At 41.4% G+C, this 18,518-nt stretch overlaps 1 protein-coding gene across 1 annotated transcript; it reads right to left on the reverse strand.

Moving 5' to 3' along the window:
* Window positions 1-93: 93 nt before the first annotated feature.
* Window positions 94-17,059, reverse strand: LOC134458704 (homer protein homolog 1-like; the record flags this gene model as incomplete). Its single annotated transcript, XM_063211133.1, has 8 exons — window positions 94-2,630; window positions 3,071-3,151; window positions 3,669-3,779; window positions 5,874-6,033; window positions 12,897-13,036; window positions 15,591-15,683; window positions 16,320-16,451; window positions 16,892-17,059. Coding segments are annotated over 8 exons (1,077 nt in total), but the record flags the coding sequence as incomplete, so codon positions are not given.
* Window positions 17,060-18,518: the final 1,459 nt, after the last annotated feature.

The raw sequence follows: 18,518 nt of genomic DNA on the forward strand, positions 1-18,518 counted from the left end.
ATCGCTTTGCCTTTTTCTCCCCATCACTGTGTTCATGTTACAGTTAACTGTTTGGAAATTGCATTCTCTCTACAGTCAATAAAATTGGTGAAAAATCCAATGTTTTATAAACTTTAATGGTACTGAAAAAGAAATCTTATCTAAAAGAAAATCTTAAGTATTCAAAAATGTGTTAATTGAGATACACATAGGGGGGCAACTGATCTCAATAATAGAGCATTGCTTTATAGACACAATTACAAAACCTTTATTTTTGTTTTTCAACTGAATTTATTAACATTTCCTACAAACTCATAATTGCAACTGTGTGTTCAAGTACATTGGTGTGATCAGTGCAGTCAACACTGAGACCCAAACATGATTTTCCCTTTTAAACGCACATAACTGATCACTGAAATGTCATGTGAAAGTCATATTACAACATGTCCATCAAATATGTATAAAACATAAGAGAATTAACTACAAGCCCTTAGAGTTTGTATATATGTATGCTATTTTGGTAATATAATCCAACAGTATCATTCATCATTGATCCAATATCACTTTTCAAAAAAATATAGAAAAAAATACTTTGACACATTTTGGAAAAGACAAGCATATCCAACACTGAAAAATGTCATAATGACACCAAGAGAATAATAATAAATATATAAATATACTATATAATTATAAGTAAATGATATACTGTATGCAATCATTTGTATGGCCACAAATACCCAGAAAAAAAACAATAAAAATTGATAATACAAGTACAGTACCTCAAGGAGACTTGGAAAAGAAAGTTAAGAAAAAAAACATCACTTATTTATATCACCTTGTACCAGTTTAATTCGGACAAGTGCACCATACAATCCAAAATATTCAGATGTTTAAAAACTGTAGAAAGAAACGACCATCAATATCCTATATTTACCGGTGGCAGACGCAGTAGCCCTGAAAGTACACAATATAGGAAGTAGAATACCTGATGAAAACAACGCATTCCCTTCCCACAGTCCTCCTCACTGGACTGCTACCAGTGTCTCCTCTCGATGTACGAACTAAACGGCAGGACACTTCTGCTGCTAAAACAATGAGCATCGCCGACCAAGGTCAAGAGTAATGCCTTTTGCATTTTGCACTGCTGTGTAACTGGTGCGCTACACCCAAAGGCTTATTTTTAAGTCTCAAGCTGTCCATTTCTTAAGTCATGACTGGCCAGAAGTCACCCACCCCGCCCCCCTTGGAAGAGTTGGGCTGGTATTTCCCAACTGACAGCTACAACTACATCTGAGGGGAAATGCTGCTTACCGGACCATATATTGCTGAAATTGTGAAAAATACAATTAGCGCCCCAATCAAGGTATCCCCGTTTGGACGTTTACCATATCACCGCTTTACTGTTAAAGGGGGAAGAGCATCAGTGAGTCTGGGTTGGTTTGGCATAGCCAGCCTGGGCTGAGGTGACCTCACCAGGACTCTTCTGGGGGTTTATTTGTTCTACTGGCATGACGGCAGCGGTACTCCTAAGATTTGGTGGACACAGAGATTCAGAGAGGCCAATAAAAGAGTGATGGTAAGGGTAGGAGCCAATGGAGGATTATGACATGGTAAGGGTGGGGGTGCGCAATTTCTAGTGACTCCGCTGGCCACAGGCAACATTAACCAATCAGTAAGTAACTTGCGGTACATGGCTCGTGGTGCAGGCACCTATGATTATAGGTATATACAGTAAACATACTATAATTATGTACAATTGGTATAAGAAATGGAACAATGCCAATTTTCACAGCCAAATGTGCTGTGGGGAAAAAGAAAGCCAAAACAATATTTCAGGATTTAGGAACAAGAGAACTGACATGAGTAGGACCCATTTGACTTCATTAGGAGGAGTCCTCCTTAATGTATGCAGACTAGCTAAGAGAAGACAGAGCACCACTGAGGGGATACATACAGGCGAAATGTGATAGAACCACGATCATTAGAATTTCCAGCTTAAATAATTGAGTTAAATAATTGTTAGACATTTTTTCTCTATGAACCAAGAAGTAAACAACTTTTTTTTTACCAATTTCTCTTCAGAGATGTAGCTCCTTTGAAAGTCTTGAAAAGTGTATGCACACATCGCATAAATGACCTATCCCTACAGATGTTCATCAACAGGAGTTGCTTTGCTGCACCTGGTGTTCAGTGTTTGGACCAAGAACAAGGAAAAAAACAAGGAAAACCCGGATTTGAGTGTTAACCGGCCTATTTCCCAATCCTACCCCGTCTCCATCTCTCTCTCCCACACACTTTTACTCTCCACTGTTCTGCACCATCTGTCAAAAAATGCCAATGATGTTCTGTGGAGAAATAATAAATAAATAAAACTATTTAAAAAGCTGCTCCTCTCTACAGTACACCATCTCTAGGAGCTGCCGGTGGATTCCAGTGGAGAGCACCTGAAAGTACAGTCATCATAGTCTGACCTCGATGAGCCTGGCCAGGCTGTCTCGCAGCTCGGTGAGCTCGTGGAGTTTGCTGTTGAGCTCCTGCAGCAGGGAGTGCAGGCTCTTCCGGAAGGCATCCTGCTGCAGCTGGTCGCTCTCCAGACGCTGCTGGAGCTTACGCACCTGGTCCTCCAGCTCCTGGTTACGAAACTCCGTTTCCTGGCGAGGGAGGAGAATGGGGGTAAGGTAAGGTGGGGTAGGGTACATTGAGTAGAGGGTGAAAATTGAGCACATCCCAGGAAAAGGTGCCGGACAAAGGCTGACTGAAGTTTTGGAGTGAGGAGTTCAGACACTTAAAATCCTTTTTTTTTTTGATTACATTTCAACCATTGTCTTCTTCAGATTTTCTCTCAGAGACAATGGTCGAAACATTATCCTGCCATGGAATACATTTTTTTAAGTGTGTGGAGTCTTCACTCTAACACGGAAGGTGTACATTGACCAACTAACATACAGTACACACACACAAATACATTCCGGTTTGCAGAGCTTCACAGTACAATAGTACACACACATTCAGGTTTTTTCGGAGACACACACACAGTGTGCGTATACAAGTATTCAGGTTCTGATATGTAGATTTTTGCTTGAAAGTTTACCTGAAGTTTCTCAGAAACGGTATCCCTTTGGGTCTGCAGGTGAGTGGAACTTTGTATTTTATCTCTCATTTGCTGTAGTTCCTGAGGAAAACAAACAACGTCACAAGATTGGGACATCATTCAGCAGACATTGTAATACATATCGTATTGTATAGTATTTTTTTAGGAAACAGCATTACATGAAAACGTGTCATATTTCATGTGAAACTGCATTACATTGAAATTATATCGGGGGTCGGAGGAGACGGCCTCAAGGGCCGTAAACAGCCCACGAGACATGAATATTCCCCACTTCTGAGGGAATAGAACAACGGGACGAAAGTGACAAGAGTTTTGGAAAACGGGAGGCGTTTTGGGTGACAGGAGCAACAGGAGAGAAGTCAAGCTTGATCAAACTTTATGGCATTGAGTAATACCACATTTCAGCAACAACCACAACGGCATGCGGGGATGCTTGCATCCTGCTTTGTCTCTGTCCTACTTTCACGCCTCTGCGGCTTGAAGCAGTCTAGCAACACTTTCTGGATTTCACGTCACTTAGTGTGTTCATACAGTAAATAATATGGGTGGAAAACTCAACAGGAGGGAGAATATGTACCTCTTCCTTGGACTTGAGCACTGCTTCCAGCTCCTCTATGGTCCAGTTCAGCTCTGTTCTCTGGATGGTGATCCCAGTGGATTGGCTGCTCGCACACTCCAGCTCTGTCACCTTAAGACACAAGTAGTAAGAGTATTCAAAGTTCTATGTTCTTTATTTGCCATTTGTGCCTGGACTAGCAGTCCAGGCACATAGGAACTCTTGTGTTCTGAGTCAATAAATAGAATTAAATAGAAAAAAGGAAAAAGTCAATAGACAAAAAAAAGTGATCCAAAAAATCTAAGAGATCAAAGAAACAAAGTAATCAAATGTTCTCAGCTTGTACGTGCAGTGCTTGTGTCTGAGCAGAGAGTTAGCTGGATGGAGTGGGTCTTTAATGATTCTCTCTGCTCTCTTCTGGTACATATATGGAGTCCACAAAGGGAAGTGCTGTGCCTATAATCCTCTCTGCAGTCTTGATTATTCGTTGCAGAGACTTCCTTTCAGCCTGCGTGGTGTTGCCATACAAGACAGTGATGCCTGTGGTGATGCTACTAGTCCTCTGTAGGCCTGGGTGAGAGGGCGGTGATTCAGTCCAGCCTTCCATTCAGTGCATACTCTTTGGATTTCTGATGACTATTAAAGGTGTAGAATTGTGGCCAGAGTAGGAATGGTAAATATAATGCTGATCATTGTAACTGTGCTGCCTAATGCCAAATTTGATCTTTTCGTACATATTTGCTCAGTAATAAGCTAGTTAACTGGTATGACCAAAGTAGGCCTACAGGAAGTTTTGCAGCTAAAAAAATGTCTATTTCTGGAAATTCAAAATGGCGGACATGAAGAGGATACCCCTTTTCATGTGAAAAAGTGCAATTTACAGTTTATAATGAAGAATACTGTACTTAGAATTTGATGGGCAGCATAAATTCTGGAAATACAGTAAACTACACAAAATATTACACAGTGTACATTTGAATCATCTTGACTGGTGGCATCTTGTTTTCAGTATGTCACCGGACTGTAAAAAGCCTGGCATGCCATTTTTCTTTCTCCCTGCCCCCTAAGCAATAGTGAATTGTTTGGTTCGGTGAACAAGTATGCGGCAGCAAAACTTTTACTGAATCGACCTGGGATGTCAGCCTCAGGGTATCACTATCAGACTTTACTTGTGCAGTCTTTCCTGTTGAACCGCCCACTGGTAGGCTGAGTTCATATAAACCCATGTGCAGTATATATAGCACCTTCCTAGGGACGCTGACAGCTTTGGCCGGGCCCAGGACAGATTAATCTTCACCCAATACATACAATGTAATGAGGACACAATTCTGGGCCCCTCGTTGTCCCTTGGCCCGGGACAACAGACCTGTATGTCCCCACTGGTTGTTGGCTTCCCTGCACCTTCCAGTGAGGACCCATTTACCCAGGTCATCTAAGTCAAAGGAGTTTTAAGCAACTATATATGGCACCGTCTCCAAAGGTGCCCAGGTACAGTAGACTGAGATGGCATGCCACAGCATCGTCCAGTAGGCATGCTGTCTTGCCTCACTCACTTGAGCAAGTTCTCAGCCTTCCTCTGAGATTATAATAGTACAGTACAGTATCTAATGACACACAGAGAGGATGTAGCAGCATATGCATGCTGTCTTGTGTGTCATACTTCAGCAGTCTCTTCCATGGTAGGCTGATGATATAATATGGATCCATCCAGTTCAGTCCAGTATCCAAAGGAACCTACGTATAATGGGGCTATGAGATACCATAGCCCCATACAATATGCGTGCTGCCTGTGTCATGCTCTTGTGCAGTCTTTCCCTCCCCATGGTATGCTGCTGAGATTATGATAGGAACCCAGTGCATTTCAATTAAGTCTCCTGGTAACCAGGTACACGGACCAGGTACAACATAATGAGGCCTCATATGCATGGATATTCTTATATCCACGACATGGGGATCACAGAAATCAATTGTTACGTCAACAAAAATCGGCATGCACTATGGAATCACTCGGCATGGCATTGGCTGATTAAGAGCAAATGTGGAATCATTTTCACACAATATCACACAGATTTCTTGAGGTTCTCGTAGTATCGTGTTATATGGCATCTTAACATCATTTGTGTTACATGACATACTGTAGCCTAAACCTGTCGTTCCCAACGCTTTTTTTTCCTCCCTACACCCCCTTTTTTATCTTAAAATATTTTAGAGTTGCCTCTCTCTCACCCTCTTGTGCAGTCTCTCTGCCTCCTCCTGGTAGGCGGCCAGTTGCTGCTTCCACTGTTTGACGTTGGCGGTGGACTCCAGCAGGGCCGCGGTGAGCTTGGCATTGTTGCCCTTCAGAGCGGCCCTCTCCGCCTCCCAGTGCTGCGGCACTGTGCAGATGCTGAAACCACACATGGAGCAATTAGCACATCCATCCATCCATCCAACTATTCATCCATCTATCCATCCATCCATCCATCCATCCATCCATCCATCCATCTATCCATCCATCATCCATCCATCCATCCATCCATCCATCCAACTATTAATACATGTATCCATCCATCCATCCATCCATCCATCCATCCAACTATTAATACATCTATCCATCCATCCATCTATTAATCAATTTTACCCTGATTTTTAGCCTGAGCTTTTTAGTTAAAATATGGGTATGTTAGAGCTGAATGAACACATTCTAATGCAAGATGAGGGTCCTAGCTTTTAAAAGTAACTTACTTCATGTTTTTATGTGCTTTGGAGGCTGAGACATTTAGGTTTTAACAGGCAGAGGGCACCTTTTTTCCCAAAAAGGGCTTAGGCATTCAGCAGGTGTTTTTGCTTTAGGCTAAGTTACAGTTTTTCTCGATTGGTTTGGCTAATTTCTTGAAACCGAGATGACATTTCTATACATTTTGGGTCATTTGGCTAAACATTCTTACACTTCTGTACATCAGTTCAGATAACTAGCAAAATGTCATATACCTCCCAAAACAGCTCATTCTTGCATCAGCACTAAACCTTCTCCCACATAAATAGTCAGTACCATAAAAATGGCATATATCCTTCTCAATTGGTTTGGCTCATTTGCATAGGGTACTTGTATATAGCCATCTGCCGAGATGTACTAAACATTTGAGACATGTACAAAGCATTTGAAATTTGATGAAAGCAATGACAAATGCCATTCTGTTGTGGAAAATTGTAAGTTGGTTTGGAGATTTGTCCGTGTTGTTTTGAGAATGTCATCTCAGTTTTGAGAAATTAGCCAAACCAATCGAGAAAAACTGTAATCCATCCATCTATCTACTGTGTCTATCTATAACTGTGTATTCCGCAGGGAGATGCTTTGCAGAATGATTTTGCACCAATCTGCCCGACCACATCCAAAATGCCCCTTCACTGGCCATGTTTAAGCAACACCTTAAGACACATCTCTTCCTGGAGGCTTATGGCTGCTAGTTCCACAAGCACTTTCACGCATTCACACACATGCTCACACACTGACGCGCACACACACTCACACTTTCCAACACAACACTCTGTGAAGCGTCCTTGGGTGTTTTGAAAAGCGCTATATAAAACGAAAGTATTATTATTATTATTATTATAAAAATCATAAGCTGAAGGTGCAGAGTAGAATATGCTGGGATTGGAACCACGCAAAGAGTGAGAACATTTATAAATCCATAAAAGGAAGGAAAAAGCAGAGGCACTCTGAGATCTGAGAAAAATATAAAAAAAGCCTTTAATTTAACATGGCAAAATCAGTTTAAAAGCACATTTTGCCATGTTAAATTAAAGGCTTTTTTATATTTTTCTCAAATCTCAGAGTGCCTCAGCTTTTTCCTTCCTTTTTTGGACCTACACCTCACCCGGTACAGATGAGCACCTGAGTAATATTACCCTGCAAAGTCTACTGAGCGCTTTAAGCCCTTTAGTGTCTTCTCATTTATAAATCCATATTAGCATGTCTGCATAGGGCATCAGTGGTCTAATGCTTAGGGAGTTGGTCTTGGAATAGCAAGGTTGCAGGTTCAAACCCCATATTATCCATGGCGGAAGTGCCATTGAGCAAGGCACTAAATCACACATTGCTCCATGGCTGTAAGCAATACCCTGTGCCTAAATAGCAATAAGTAACTGTAAAAGGCACTAAATCACACATTGCTCCATGGCTGTAAGCAATACCCTGTGCCTAAATAGCAATAAGTAACTGTAAAACGGTAAAAGCCTCAGCTAAGTGGAATGTCTTCTAAAGCCAATGTATCTTCTTGTACTTTACATCCATTATGGAAACACTGTGTTGATGAATCCACACAGAGTGGCCAAGAGTATTAGCTCAAAAATAGGCCCAACCCGGAACAAATTCATAACAAGCTGGATTTCTCAGAATATGTTCAGAATACCTTTAGGAACAACATACTAAAAGTCCCCGGGAATCCACCTTGAGCTTTCCGAGAAATTCAAGATGGCGTCCAAATTATATGATATTATAGTGTTAATGCAATAACTTCTGAACAGGTAAATGGATTGTCACAAAATTTTGTGTGCTAACACTTTAGACATACTAAATGATGTGATGTAATTTTGGAGGCCATCACTTTCAAGATGGCCGATATTCAAGATGGCCGATATTCAAGATGGCCGACATTTGTTTGTGCCATAATTTCCAAACGGTTGAACGGATTTCCACCAAATCTTGCATGCTAACACTCTATAATAGGTACATGATCTGCCAAAAATGTAGAGACCAACACCTTCAAGATGGCCGACTTACAAGATCATTTTTGTTCAGCCACGATGTACAAATGGTTGAATTTATTTGCACAAAACCATGGACTGCTAACAAATTAGGAGGCCAACACTTTCAACAAGGCCGACTTTCACAATGTTAAGTATGCCGCCACACTGTCACACTGATCCCTGGGAAATATTTCTACATGGCTACATTCATAATGCAAAAAAGGGCAGTGCTAGCAAGTTTTTAAGAGATCAGAGCTAATCAGAGGTGACACTGCATCGCAAGGACAAAGTCAAGACTATGGGGGACAAAAATAGCATCAATATCAGAGGACAAAACACTGTAGTGAATCCTACTCTCTTCTTCAACAGGATCACCTGTGTCCTTAAGACATGTTCTGACATGGAACAGTTCATGTCATATGAACTTGCTCCTAAACCACCATCCTTGTTTCATGATGGAGCCATGCGAAAGACAAACAAGAGTGCTCTAGGTTCTCTTCTGAAGTCATTTGGCCATGCACAACCCAACACCCCAGACAACTGCCAGTTTGTTCTAGATGGGGGTCATCTGTTGCAGTCTGTGGTGTGGCCACAACCATCTACTTATGAAGCTGTATGCAATTTCTATATTGCATACACACTAAAACACTATGGGGCTGGTACTGTTGTGTTTGATGGCTATCATGATCTCCACCAAGGCAGCAGAGCAGTTGCGAAGGGCAAAGAAGTCCACATCCAGTGATATCTTATTTGACCAGAACATGCAAACCACAACTACTCAGGCAGCATTCCTGGCAAATGGCAGCAATAAGGGGCATCTAATAGAGATGCTCAGGGACTTGATGAATGAGGCAGGTGTTCATGTAAATCAGGCACAAGCTGATGCAGATGCATTAATAGTCTCTACTGCTAGGTTTTTGGCAGAATCAGGCAAACCAGTTGTTGTTGTCGGAACTGACACGGACTTGCTGGTAATGCTGGTGGCTCAAGCAACCACAAACATGGATCTTTACATGATGTGTACCACGAACCCCATAACGGTGTATAGGGTTCATGACATTCAAAAGAGCATTGGATCCACCTGTAAATATTTGATGCCGTTGTATGCCATAACAGGGTGTGACACTGTGTCTGCTCTGTACCGCCAAGGCAAGCGTAAGGCATTTAATCTGGTGCATAAAAAGAAAGACTATGGTCTACGTGACACATTCACCAATTCTGCAAGCTCCCACCAGCAAGTGCAAAAAGAAGATGAAATTTTCCTCCTGAGGTTGTATGGAGCATCCAGTTGTGAGTACCTGGATGAATTCCGATACATTGCTTACAAAAAGGCTATCAGGAAAACGCCTCTGTTAGAGATGGGATTTATGGCTCTTTGACGGGATCCGGATCTTTCCTTCGTTACTTTCAAAGAGCCGTTCAAAAAACTGGCTCTTTTGGCTCTTTTTAAATTATTTATTCAGTGTTTAGAGTGTAATATTTTGACTCCACCTCAAGGTGATTTTGTTCAAACAACAACTGATTATTCTCCTGCTTCTAAAGACCGTTTTTGCCAAGACCATTTCATCAATATATGTACCATAAAACAATTAATCAAACAAGCAATCAATCAACCTCTCTATCTTTCCTCATCATCCTCATTATCATCATATTCTAGGGTATCTGGCTTTTCAGTTTCTCCCTCATCATTAAGCAACAATGGCATTAAAGCTGAAAAATGAACGAAATAACAGTCGAGTGGCTCCCCCAGCTGTGATCCGGTTCCCATCGTTCACTTCAGGGAGCCGTTCAAAAGAACCGGCTCGTTCCTGAACGACACATCTCTATCTGTCATCAACCTTCCAGTTGGCCACTTTGCCTCCAACAACTGCTGCAGCAAAGCAACATTCATTCAGAACATATCTTACTGTTCAAGGATGGATGGGAAGGTCCTTGAAGCCAACAGCTTGGGGATGGAAGTCAAATGAAATTTTGACTCCAATTGAAACTGACCGCCCCATTGCTCCTGACACTCTGCTCAACATGATCTCTTGTAGCTGCAGAGCAGATGGCTGTGGAGTGTCATGTGGCTGCAGGAAGATGGGGGTACCCTGCTCTGCCCTGTGTACAAACTGCAGTGGACAAACATGCAACAATGCAGCTTTAATGCCATCGTTGCTTAATGATGAGGGAGAAACTGAAAAGCCAGATACCCTAGAACAGTGGTTCTCAACTGGAACAGTTTTGGGACCCACCATTTTCTACTCTCATTCGGTCGCGACCCAATTTTTTTTGCGTTCAAGTCAATTCAATGCAATTCTCAAAATGTAACCAAGACTCGAATGACTGGTTGCACGCTATCTATCTCGCATAAACATTCAGATTGTATCTATGACGACAGATGACACAGAGTTCACTAGCCTATCAAAATAAAAGTTGTAAATTGTTGCAGGAAAAGTTTTTTTTTTTTTAATTACATTTTTTTTTACACCAAGGCTCCGCGACCCACCCATGACCCCTCCGCGACCCACTTTTGGGTCGCGACCCACCCGTCTCCACCCCTTCCGGGCGGCTTATGGGGCTGGCAACGGAAAAACTTTTGACTGGGCTGTAATGGACTGATCAAAGCTATTTTCCGACCCACCTCGCATTTCCCCGTCGATCACACATATGCTGTGCCTCAGAATTAATAACAACCAATGGTGTGCTTGTTGACTTCACTTGGCAAGCGATTTTTGAGTTGTGTGTGTGCAAAAATATGTAATTATTTGGACTACACAACAGACGTTGCATGTCCGACGTGCAGCCACTTAACCCACGGTGCAGCGGTAGGGTTGGCTGTGCCTCGGTTCACGTCAGATATGCGAGGCGCACGTGTAGTCTCCAACACAGTTTTGCACAAAAGCTAAAATAACGTTTCCTGCGTGCCGAAAATGAGTGGTCTTACGACGCAAATCCAAACCTTTCAAATTCACTGTCATCATATGTGAAATCCGGAGCACATGCCAAACGGGATGAGGATTTAGCTTGACTCGCTCCATTAACTCGCATTCAAAATTTTGAGAGCTCCAGCCCCATGGATCGGAAGTAGAAGGGCGTGACTTAGGTGCCCCATGAGGATGATGAGGAAAGATAGAGAGGTTGATTGATTGCTTGTTTGATTAATTGTTTTATGGTACATATATTGATGAAATGGTCTTGTTGAGTTATTTGATTTCATTTTATGTTGAAGTTGCAACATGTTGAAAATGTAACTTACCAATTTTATTCCTGTAAATACCTTCTTTATTTGAGAAACAGCTCAGTCACATTGCTTAAGTTGGATAGATTATCATTTCAAAGATTAATGTCACTTGTAAGTAGTTGTTAGTTGTTTTAAGAACAGTTTTTGGAGTTCATGATTTTTTTTGGTTCAAGGTCCCAGTGACCGAAATATTACAACAGGTTATACACATAATACATATAGATATTGTTATGATAAGTTGTTACCTTTTAATACAAGCATTTAATCAAAACCTAAGGATGAACATGACTCTGCATCTACCATCAAAACATACATTTCCACCTTTAGACTGCTTTTAAATGACATTTCAAGCCTTAGATATGTCAAAATCTCCAAAAGGCGGCCATTTTGGACGCCATCTTGAATTTCTCACAGAGCCCAAGGGGTATTCCTGGGGACTTTTGATTCCTAAAGGTATTCTAAACATATCCTGACATTTTAAGCTTGTTACTAATTTGTTCAATCCACCCACTGAATTGTAATTGCGCTAAAACATGAAAAATCATCAATTTTGGACCCCATCTGGACCACCATATTGAATTTCTCAGAGATGCCAATTTGGACTCCTCTGGATTTTTTGTATATTGTTCCTGTTATAGTTGAGTGTTAGCATACAATATTTGGTGCCAATCCACCCACCCATTGAAAAGTTATTACGTGAAAACATAAAAAATATCATACATTTTGGACGCCATCTTGAATTTCTCAGAGAGCACAAGGGGGATTCCCGGGGACTTTTAGTATGTTATTCCTAAAGGTATTCTGAACATATCCTGAAATTTTCAGCTTGTTATGAATTTGTTCCGGGTGAAACCCTAATACTCTTGGCATAGTGGGAGAGTTTGCGGTCTGTGCGAACCAATACCATAACCAGGGTTTCCCAAACTGGGGTGCGTGCACCCCTGGGGGTGCGTGGCTTGCCACAAGGGGGTGCGGGAGCTGAATGGAGCAATGGTGGATATGTGTGTTTTTATACAGCATTACTGAAAATTAAGTAGTTTTTAATTGTATGGTGAATTGTATGCTTGAGGAAACATCAAACCTATTGGAAATGAGGATTCCCTAAATGACTCTGCATAATGTGCAATGATTTGTGAAGTGATGCCATATTTGAGTGGCCATAAGTACGCCAAAACATTCGCTTAGGGGGTGCGTGAACCACATTGAAATGTACCAGGGGGTGCGCAAGGAAAAAAGTTTGGGAACCACTGCATCAACTGTAAGTTGCAGTAGGTTTAGCTGCATGGGTGCCTCACCTGTGAGGGAAGCCCTCTATGCTGGTGTCTAGCTGCTGTGCGTCCGTGCTCTGGGGGGCATGAGGTGTCAGTCGTCCATCCTGAGTGCCGTTTACATTGTCTGGCGTCAGTGGGGACTGGAAGTCGACCGGTGCCGCTTCCTTTCAAACACATTTAGCACACATGAAAACAAGTGCTACAGTTATCAGACACAACAACAAATTGGTGTTGGTTTGAAGAACAACTGTATTTGGCTATATAGGGCAAATACAGTTGACCTGGACCCTTTTTTTCCCAAAACTCAACATCAACACAAAGTATTATTCTAGTCTCCACTTACACAGTTTTTCTCGATTGGTTTGGCTAATTTCTTGAAACCGAGATGACATTTCTATAAATTTTGGGTCATTTGGCTAAACATTCTTACAGTTCTGCACAACAGTTCAGATAACTAGCAAAATGTCATATACCTCCCAAAACAGCTCATTCTTGCATCAGCACTAAACCTTCTCCCATATAAATAGTCAGTACCATAAAAATGGCATATATCCTTCTCAATTGGTTTGGCTCATTTGCATTCATTTAGTCATTCTGTCAAAATAAACTGGATGGTTCAGCATAACTCCATGGATCCTCATCAAATGCTCATATCACTCCAAAAACAGTTTACCCGTGTGTTGAAACTAAATTCCTTCCACAGAACGCCGTTTGAAGAAATGTCAAGAAATTAGCCAAATAACAGAGGCAACTGTAGTATACACGGTTGTAAAATTATTTTCTACAAACTAGTAAAGTTACAATACCATCTGGCCTGTTGAACACTGTCATGAATTTACTGTTTACAGTAAAGAAATTCTTAAAACATTATGTCCTTGACTGTTTTGACAATTGTGTAGACTACTTTGCATATGATGACTCACACAATGAAATCATGCTGACATGTTTTGGAGAGGGCAACCATTAGACTGAGAATTGTCTAATTCGTTTAGATAAGACAGGTCAATTTATTTGGAAAATGTGATAAATGTATGCTCAATATGTCAACTGTAGGGTACTTGTATATAGCCATCTGCCGAGATGTACTGAACATTTGAGACATGTACAAAGCATTTGAAATTTGATGAAAGCAATGAAAAATGCCATTCTGTTGTGGGAAATTGTAAGTTGGTTTGGAGATTTGTCCGTGTTGTTTTGAGAATGTCATCTCAGTTTTGAGAAATTAGCCAAACCAATCGAGAAAAACTGTAATAAAGACGTACTGTAGACCTTTCAACATGATCTGACTCCAGATTCTCCCTTATGTAAGATGGACAGGGGCTGTGTGCTGAGTACTGACACAACACACGTTAAAGGTGCACTGCATACGATGGTGGCCACAGTCTGTATTGATGCTGCTTGTTGAAACTGTGCTGCATAATGCCAAATTTGATCTTTTCATGAATATTTACTAAATAATAAAATGAAATTTTCTGACAAAAGTACAGATTTTTTTGCAGCTAATGTCAATTTATGTAAATTCAAAGGAGAATATCCACCTTTTCATGTATGAAAAGTGCAATTTTCCCAGTCACAATGAATACCGTAGGCTACTTGATGGTGGTGGTAAGTATTCATATAAAAGGTAACACATTTTGTGAATGGGGTTATGGGCAGCATTAATTCGGAAAAGAAACTGCTAAAAATATTACACAGTGCACCTTTAAGACACAAGCTATTACAAATGGCATGGTGGGTCATAAGTGCACCCATATGCATATCTGCGTGAAAGGCATATTGACAAGTGAAGTCATATTCATTCCCCCACTGGGGGCAATAGAGATTCAGGCAGGTGTTGAGACAGGCAAACAACTACACAAGAGATAAAAGGTTAATAAATTAAAAAAATGTCAGTCTTATGAAGTATGAAGTAATAATGTGATAATGAAAGAAGCTCTGACTGTAGGAGATTTTTAAAATAAATTTACCGATTACCGGCAATGGTTATCAGATGTAACAACATTACCATGGTGGTTACAGTTGATGAAGTGAGCATGCCAAAACATTTATTAAAATATGATTAAAATACATAGGTGTCACCAAATTTTATTTCTTTTTTTTACATTTTTCATTGGTCAAGTCCCAGGCGCCAAATAATTGTATTCAGCCCGCCCAAGATATAATCTCATATGTGTAACTATTTAACTCTAGTGTAACTATTTAACTATTTAAGTATTAGTATTAACCCCTTAAGACACAGCATTATAAATGAGCTGTTACCAGAATGGCAATGCACTTTCATAGTAGTGTAGTACTATAGTAGTTAACTTTCAATGTCTATCACAGCGGGCAACATTAAGGGGCTACGTGCCTGCAGAGCTTTAGTCCATTTTAAAAATAAATATTGAGCTCAGCCCACAACTTTGTTACAGATTTTGATTTTGGCCCTCAGTCCATTGGAATTTGACACCCCCAGTGTGGACTAGAGCAGTGTTTCCCAACCTTTTTTGTCTTGCGTACCCCCTAAGCCTTTTTGTCATTCCATGAGTACCCCCTAATTCATGCTCTATATCCCAAAGTGACTATGCTCCATACAATATTTCATTTTTCCAAGTACCCCCTGCAGTGTGCTCACGTACCCCTAGTGGTACACGTACCCCTGGTTGGGAAACACTGGACTAGAGTATTTGTGGGCCATGTGTTTGCTTCAGGCAGGGGGGGCCTGGAGAGGGTAGTTACCGGTGAGGGGGTGGTGGGCTGCTCCGACTTCTCTTGGGACCTCTCCTTCGCCAGCCGGGCCGCCTCCTTAAACTCTGCAAACTTCTCTGCAAACTACCACAACAAACAGTGTTGCCAGATGTGTCTGATCAAATCCCGCCCAAAAGGTTCTCAAAAACCGCCAAAATGCGCTAAATTCCGTCCAATTTCAACAAGTTACATTGATTTTTATGGGCATAAAACGGCAGAAAAAAACACCAAATGGCCAATTTTTCCTGTTTTTACCCACAGACGGCCATCCAAAGTAGCCCAATTGGGCGGGTAATCGCCCAATCTGGCAACACTGACAACAAACCCAGTCATGCAGCCCGGTCATGTGTCATGAAACCAAGACAATAAATATAATACTCCCATGCATCTCTATTGCATCTGCGCACTGAAATCAGAAATGTGTCTTTTGGTCAGCTTACTAAAATTGCATCCAGAGGAACAAGGGGCATACATCAGAGATCCATTCTGGCCTGGCTCAATTACCCAATCTCCACCGCTTGCTCATACATCTCTATCAACAATCATTTCTTGTCATATAGTCTTCAGGACTTTTTTTATAGACATTTCGTTTATCAAATGCAAATATGAATATAGATAGATAACACTAGATCAAAGATTCTAACATTACTGTATACATAGATTATAAACACCATGAATTTAAGTAAATACAGTATAAGTATAATTAAATCTAGCGCCCACCTTAAGCAGCTGTCCTTCAGAGGAGAAGCCCAGGCCGTAGACGGTGTTGGCACGGCTGTCGGCCCACTGGCCAAACTTATGAGAAGTCTTAGTGAAGGTCATATTGGGGCTGATGGTGCTGTTTATAAGGGCCTATTGGAAGACAAATACACTGCATCACACTCACCACTTCAGTGTGTATGTGTGTGTGTGTGTGTGTGTGTGTGTGTGTGTGTGTGTGTGTGTGTGTGTGTGTGTGTGTGTGTGTGCGTGCGTGCGCGTGCGTGTGTGTGTGTGAGATTGATTGATTGATTGGTTCGTTCGTTCGTTCGTTCGTTCGTTCGTTCGTTCGTTCGTTCGTTCGTTTGTTCGTTCATTCATTCATTCATTCATTCATCACATTTTAAATTGAGTTTGTAAGCTTTTTGGAAAATGTAACATGTATAACATAAATAAAAGTAACTGTATATTTGTCAGGTTGTAGTCAAAGGGCGAGATTAAACCAATGCAGAGAGACAGAGAGAGAGAGAGAGAGAGAGAGAGAGAGAGAGAGAGAGAGACAGACAGACAGACAGACAGACAGACAGGCAGACCTTAGATCCATCTAGGCTGATGATGCGGTAGACATTGCGTGTGCTGTCATAGAAGTAGGAGACAGTGACGGCGTGCTTGCAGGTGGGGATCCAGTTCTTCTTGGTGTTTGGGTCGATCTGAAAGACATGGGCCCGCGTGCTGTAGATAGGCTGTTCTCTGGAGGCGCAGGCAGGGGAATAGGAAATCACAAGGCATCAATGAGAGAAATGCTCCATTTTACTTGTAAATAACAGACAGTGTCAGCCCCATTACGCACGCCATTCCACCATTGGTAGCCATCCAAAAGTTAGCTACACTGCTATGATATGACACAGGGCATTTAGAAATGCACGACCACTTGGTTATTGCCACTCTTGTAAACAAATTGATAACGTCATGTCTTAACTGGAGCACCCCAAAAGTTTGTTAAGGTATTGTTTGCCATCGAGGCATTTGTTTCTGACACATTTCACTCTGACAAAGTAGTAGACACATTTTGGACCATTGGTTCCATCCAATGCATCCATTGAAGTGGAGGTGTTTGAAAGCATCAGCCCACTATCAACACAGTAGAAATGCTGTATAAATAGATTACAAATGTGTCATATAAAAGTAATAACCAGTGAGCACACTTACAGTGTGAATGTGTGTGCATGTGCGTGTGTTTGTGTGTGATTGTTTGCTAGATCATCATAACAACTGGTTCTAGGCTTCTCTTTGCAAAAAGTAGACCAAGGGTTCCAAAACTTTATCATGGCAAGGCCCCCTATATACCGGCAGATTCCAGCCAGGGCCCCCTGACATGGGCCGTGGTATCATTTCTGTGCACCCAGTTTCAGGAGTCAATGAAATTGGTGCATTCCTAAACGCATCCACGCACATACTACAGATAGCATTATACATAAACATTGAAAAGAAGAAAATGATAACCCAGTCATGGTACCATATACTGTATCCTCCATCAGTCTACCCTTTTCATGTCATGCCCAAATAGCAGGCAGTGAGTGCATGGACAAATAGGCTAAGGCTTCCATTGGCCTACAGTAGTGTAGGTGTGTGAGGCTGTGCCACACTATCCTGACAAGCCAGACCATGATTTGTCAGGCAAGTGGCCCACTGGGATGGTTTAGCTTATTTATGTGTTTTGATTTTCTTTAGTTATTCAATTTATACAATTATTAATGTTATTCCTGCCAACCTGCCACTGCCCCCCTGGCATTCCCTCCTAGCCCCCCACTGTATAAACCACTGATGTACATCACCTCATGTCGGACCATGGACCACCACGATTGGTGGCAAACATATAGATTTGAAAGATTTTTTTTGGAAGATTTGGCTTAAGATATACAGTAGACTTGACTCAGAATGCACTTATAGTATCTTTTTGTGCAAAAAAAAGAAAAAGTTAAAACTCTCAGTTTAAACAGGATGGATGGGCCTTTCTTTCGGTTAAGTTGTGTCTGAGTTCAAGTGTCCAAGTTTCTTTGGCACATGTTGACAGTCATTTGGCTGCTAGCAGACATGAAACAGCCAAAAAAGGCTATGGAAGTAATGAGTTAGGAGGATTTGGCAGTGCATTCCCAAACACCGCAGGTTGCATTCTTTTGGAGTTACCCCAAGACTTTCAGACCATGGACTGGAAATGGA

The sequence above is a fragment of the Engraulis encrasicolus genome, chromosome 11 (genome assembly GCF_034702125.1).
Source record: "Engraulis encrasicolus isolate BLACKSEA-1 chromosome 11, IST_EnEncr_1.0, whole genome shotgun sequence".
In the NCBI taxonomy this organism is placed as follows: Eukaryota; Metazoa; Chordata; class Actinopteri; order Clupeiformes; family Engraulidae; genus Engraulis; species Engraulis encrasicolus.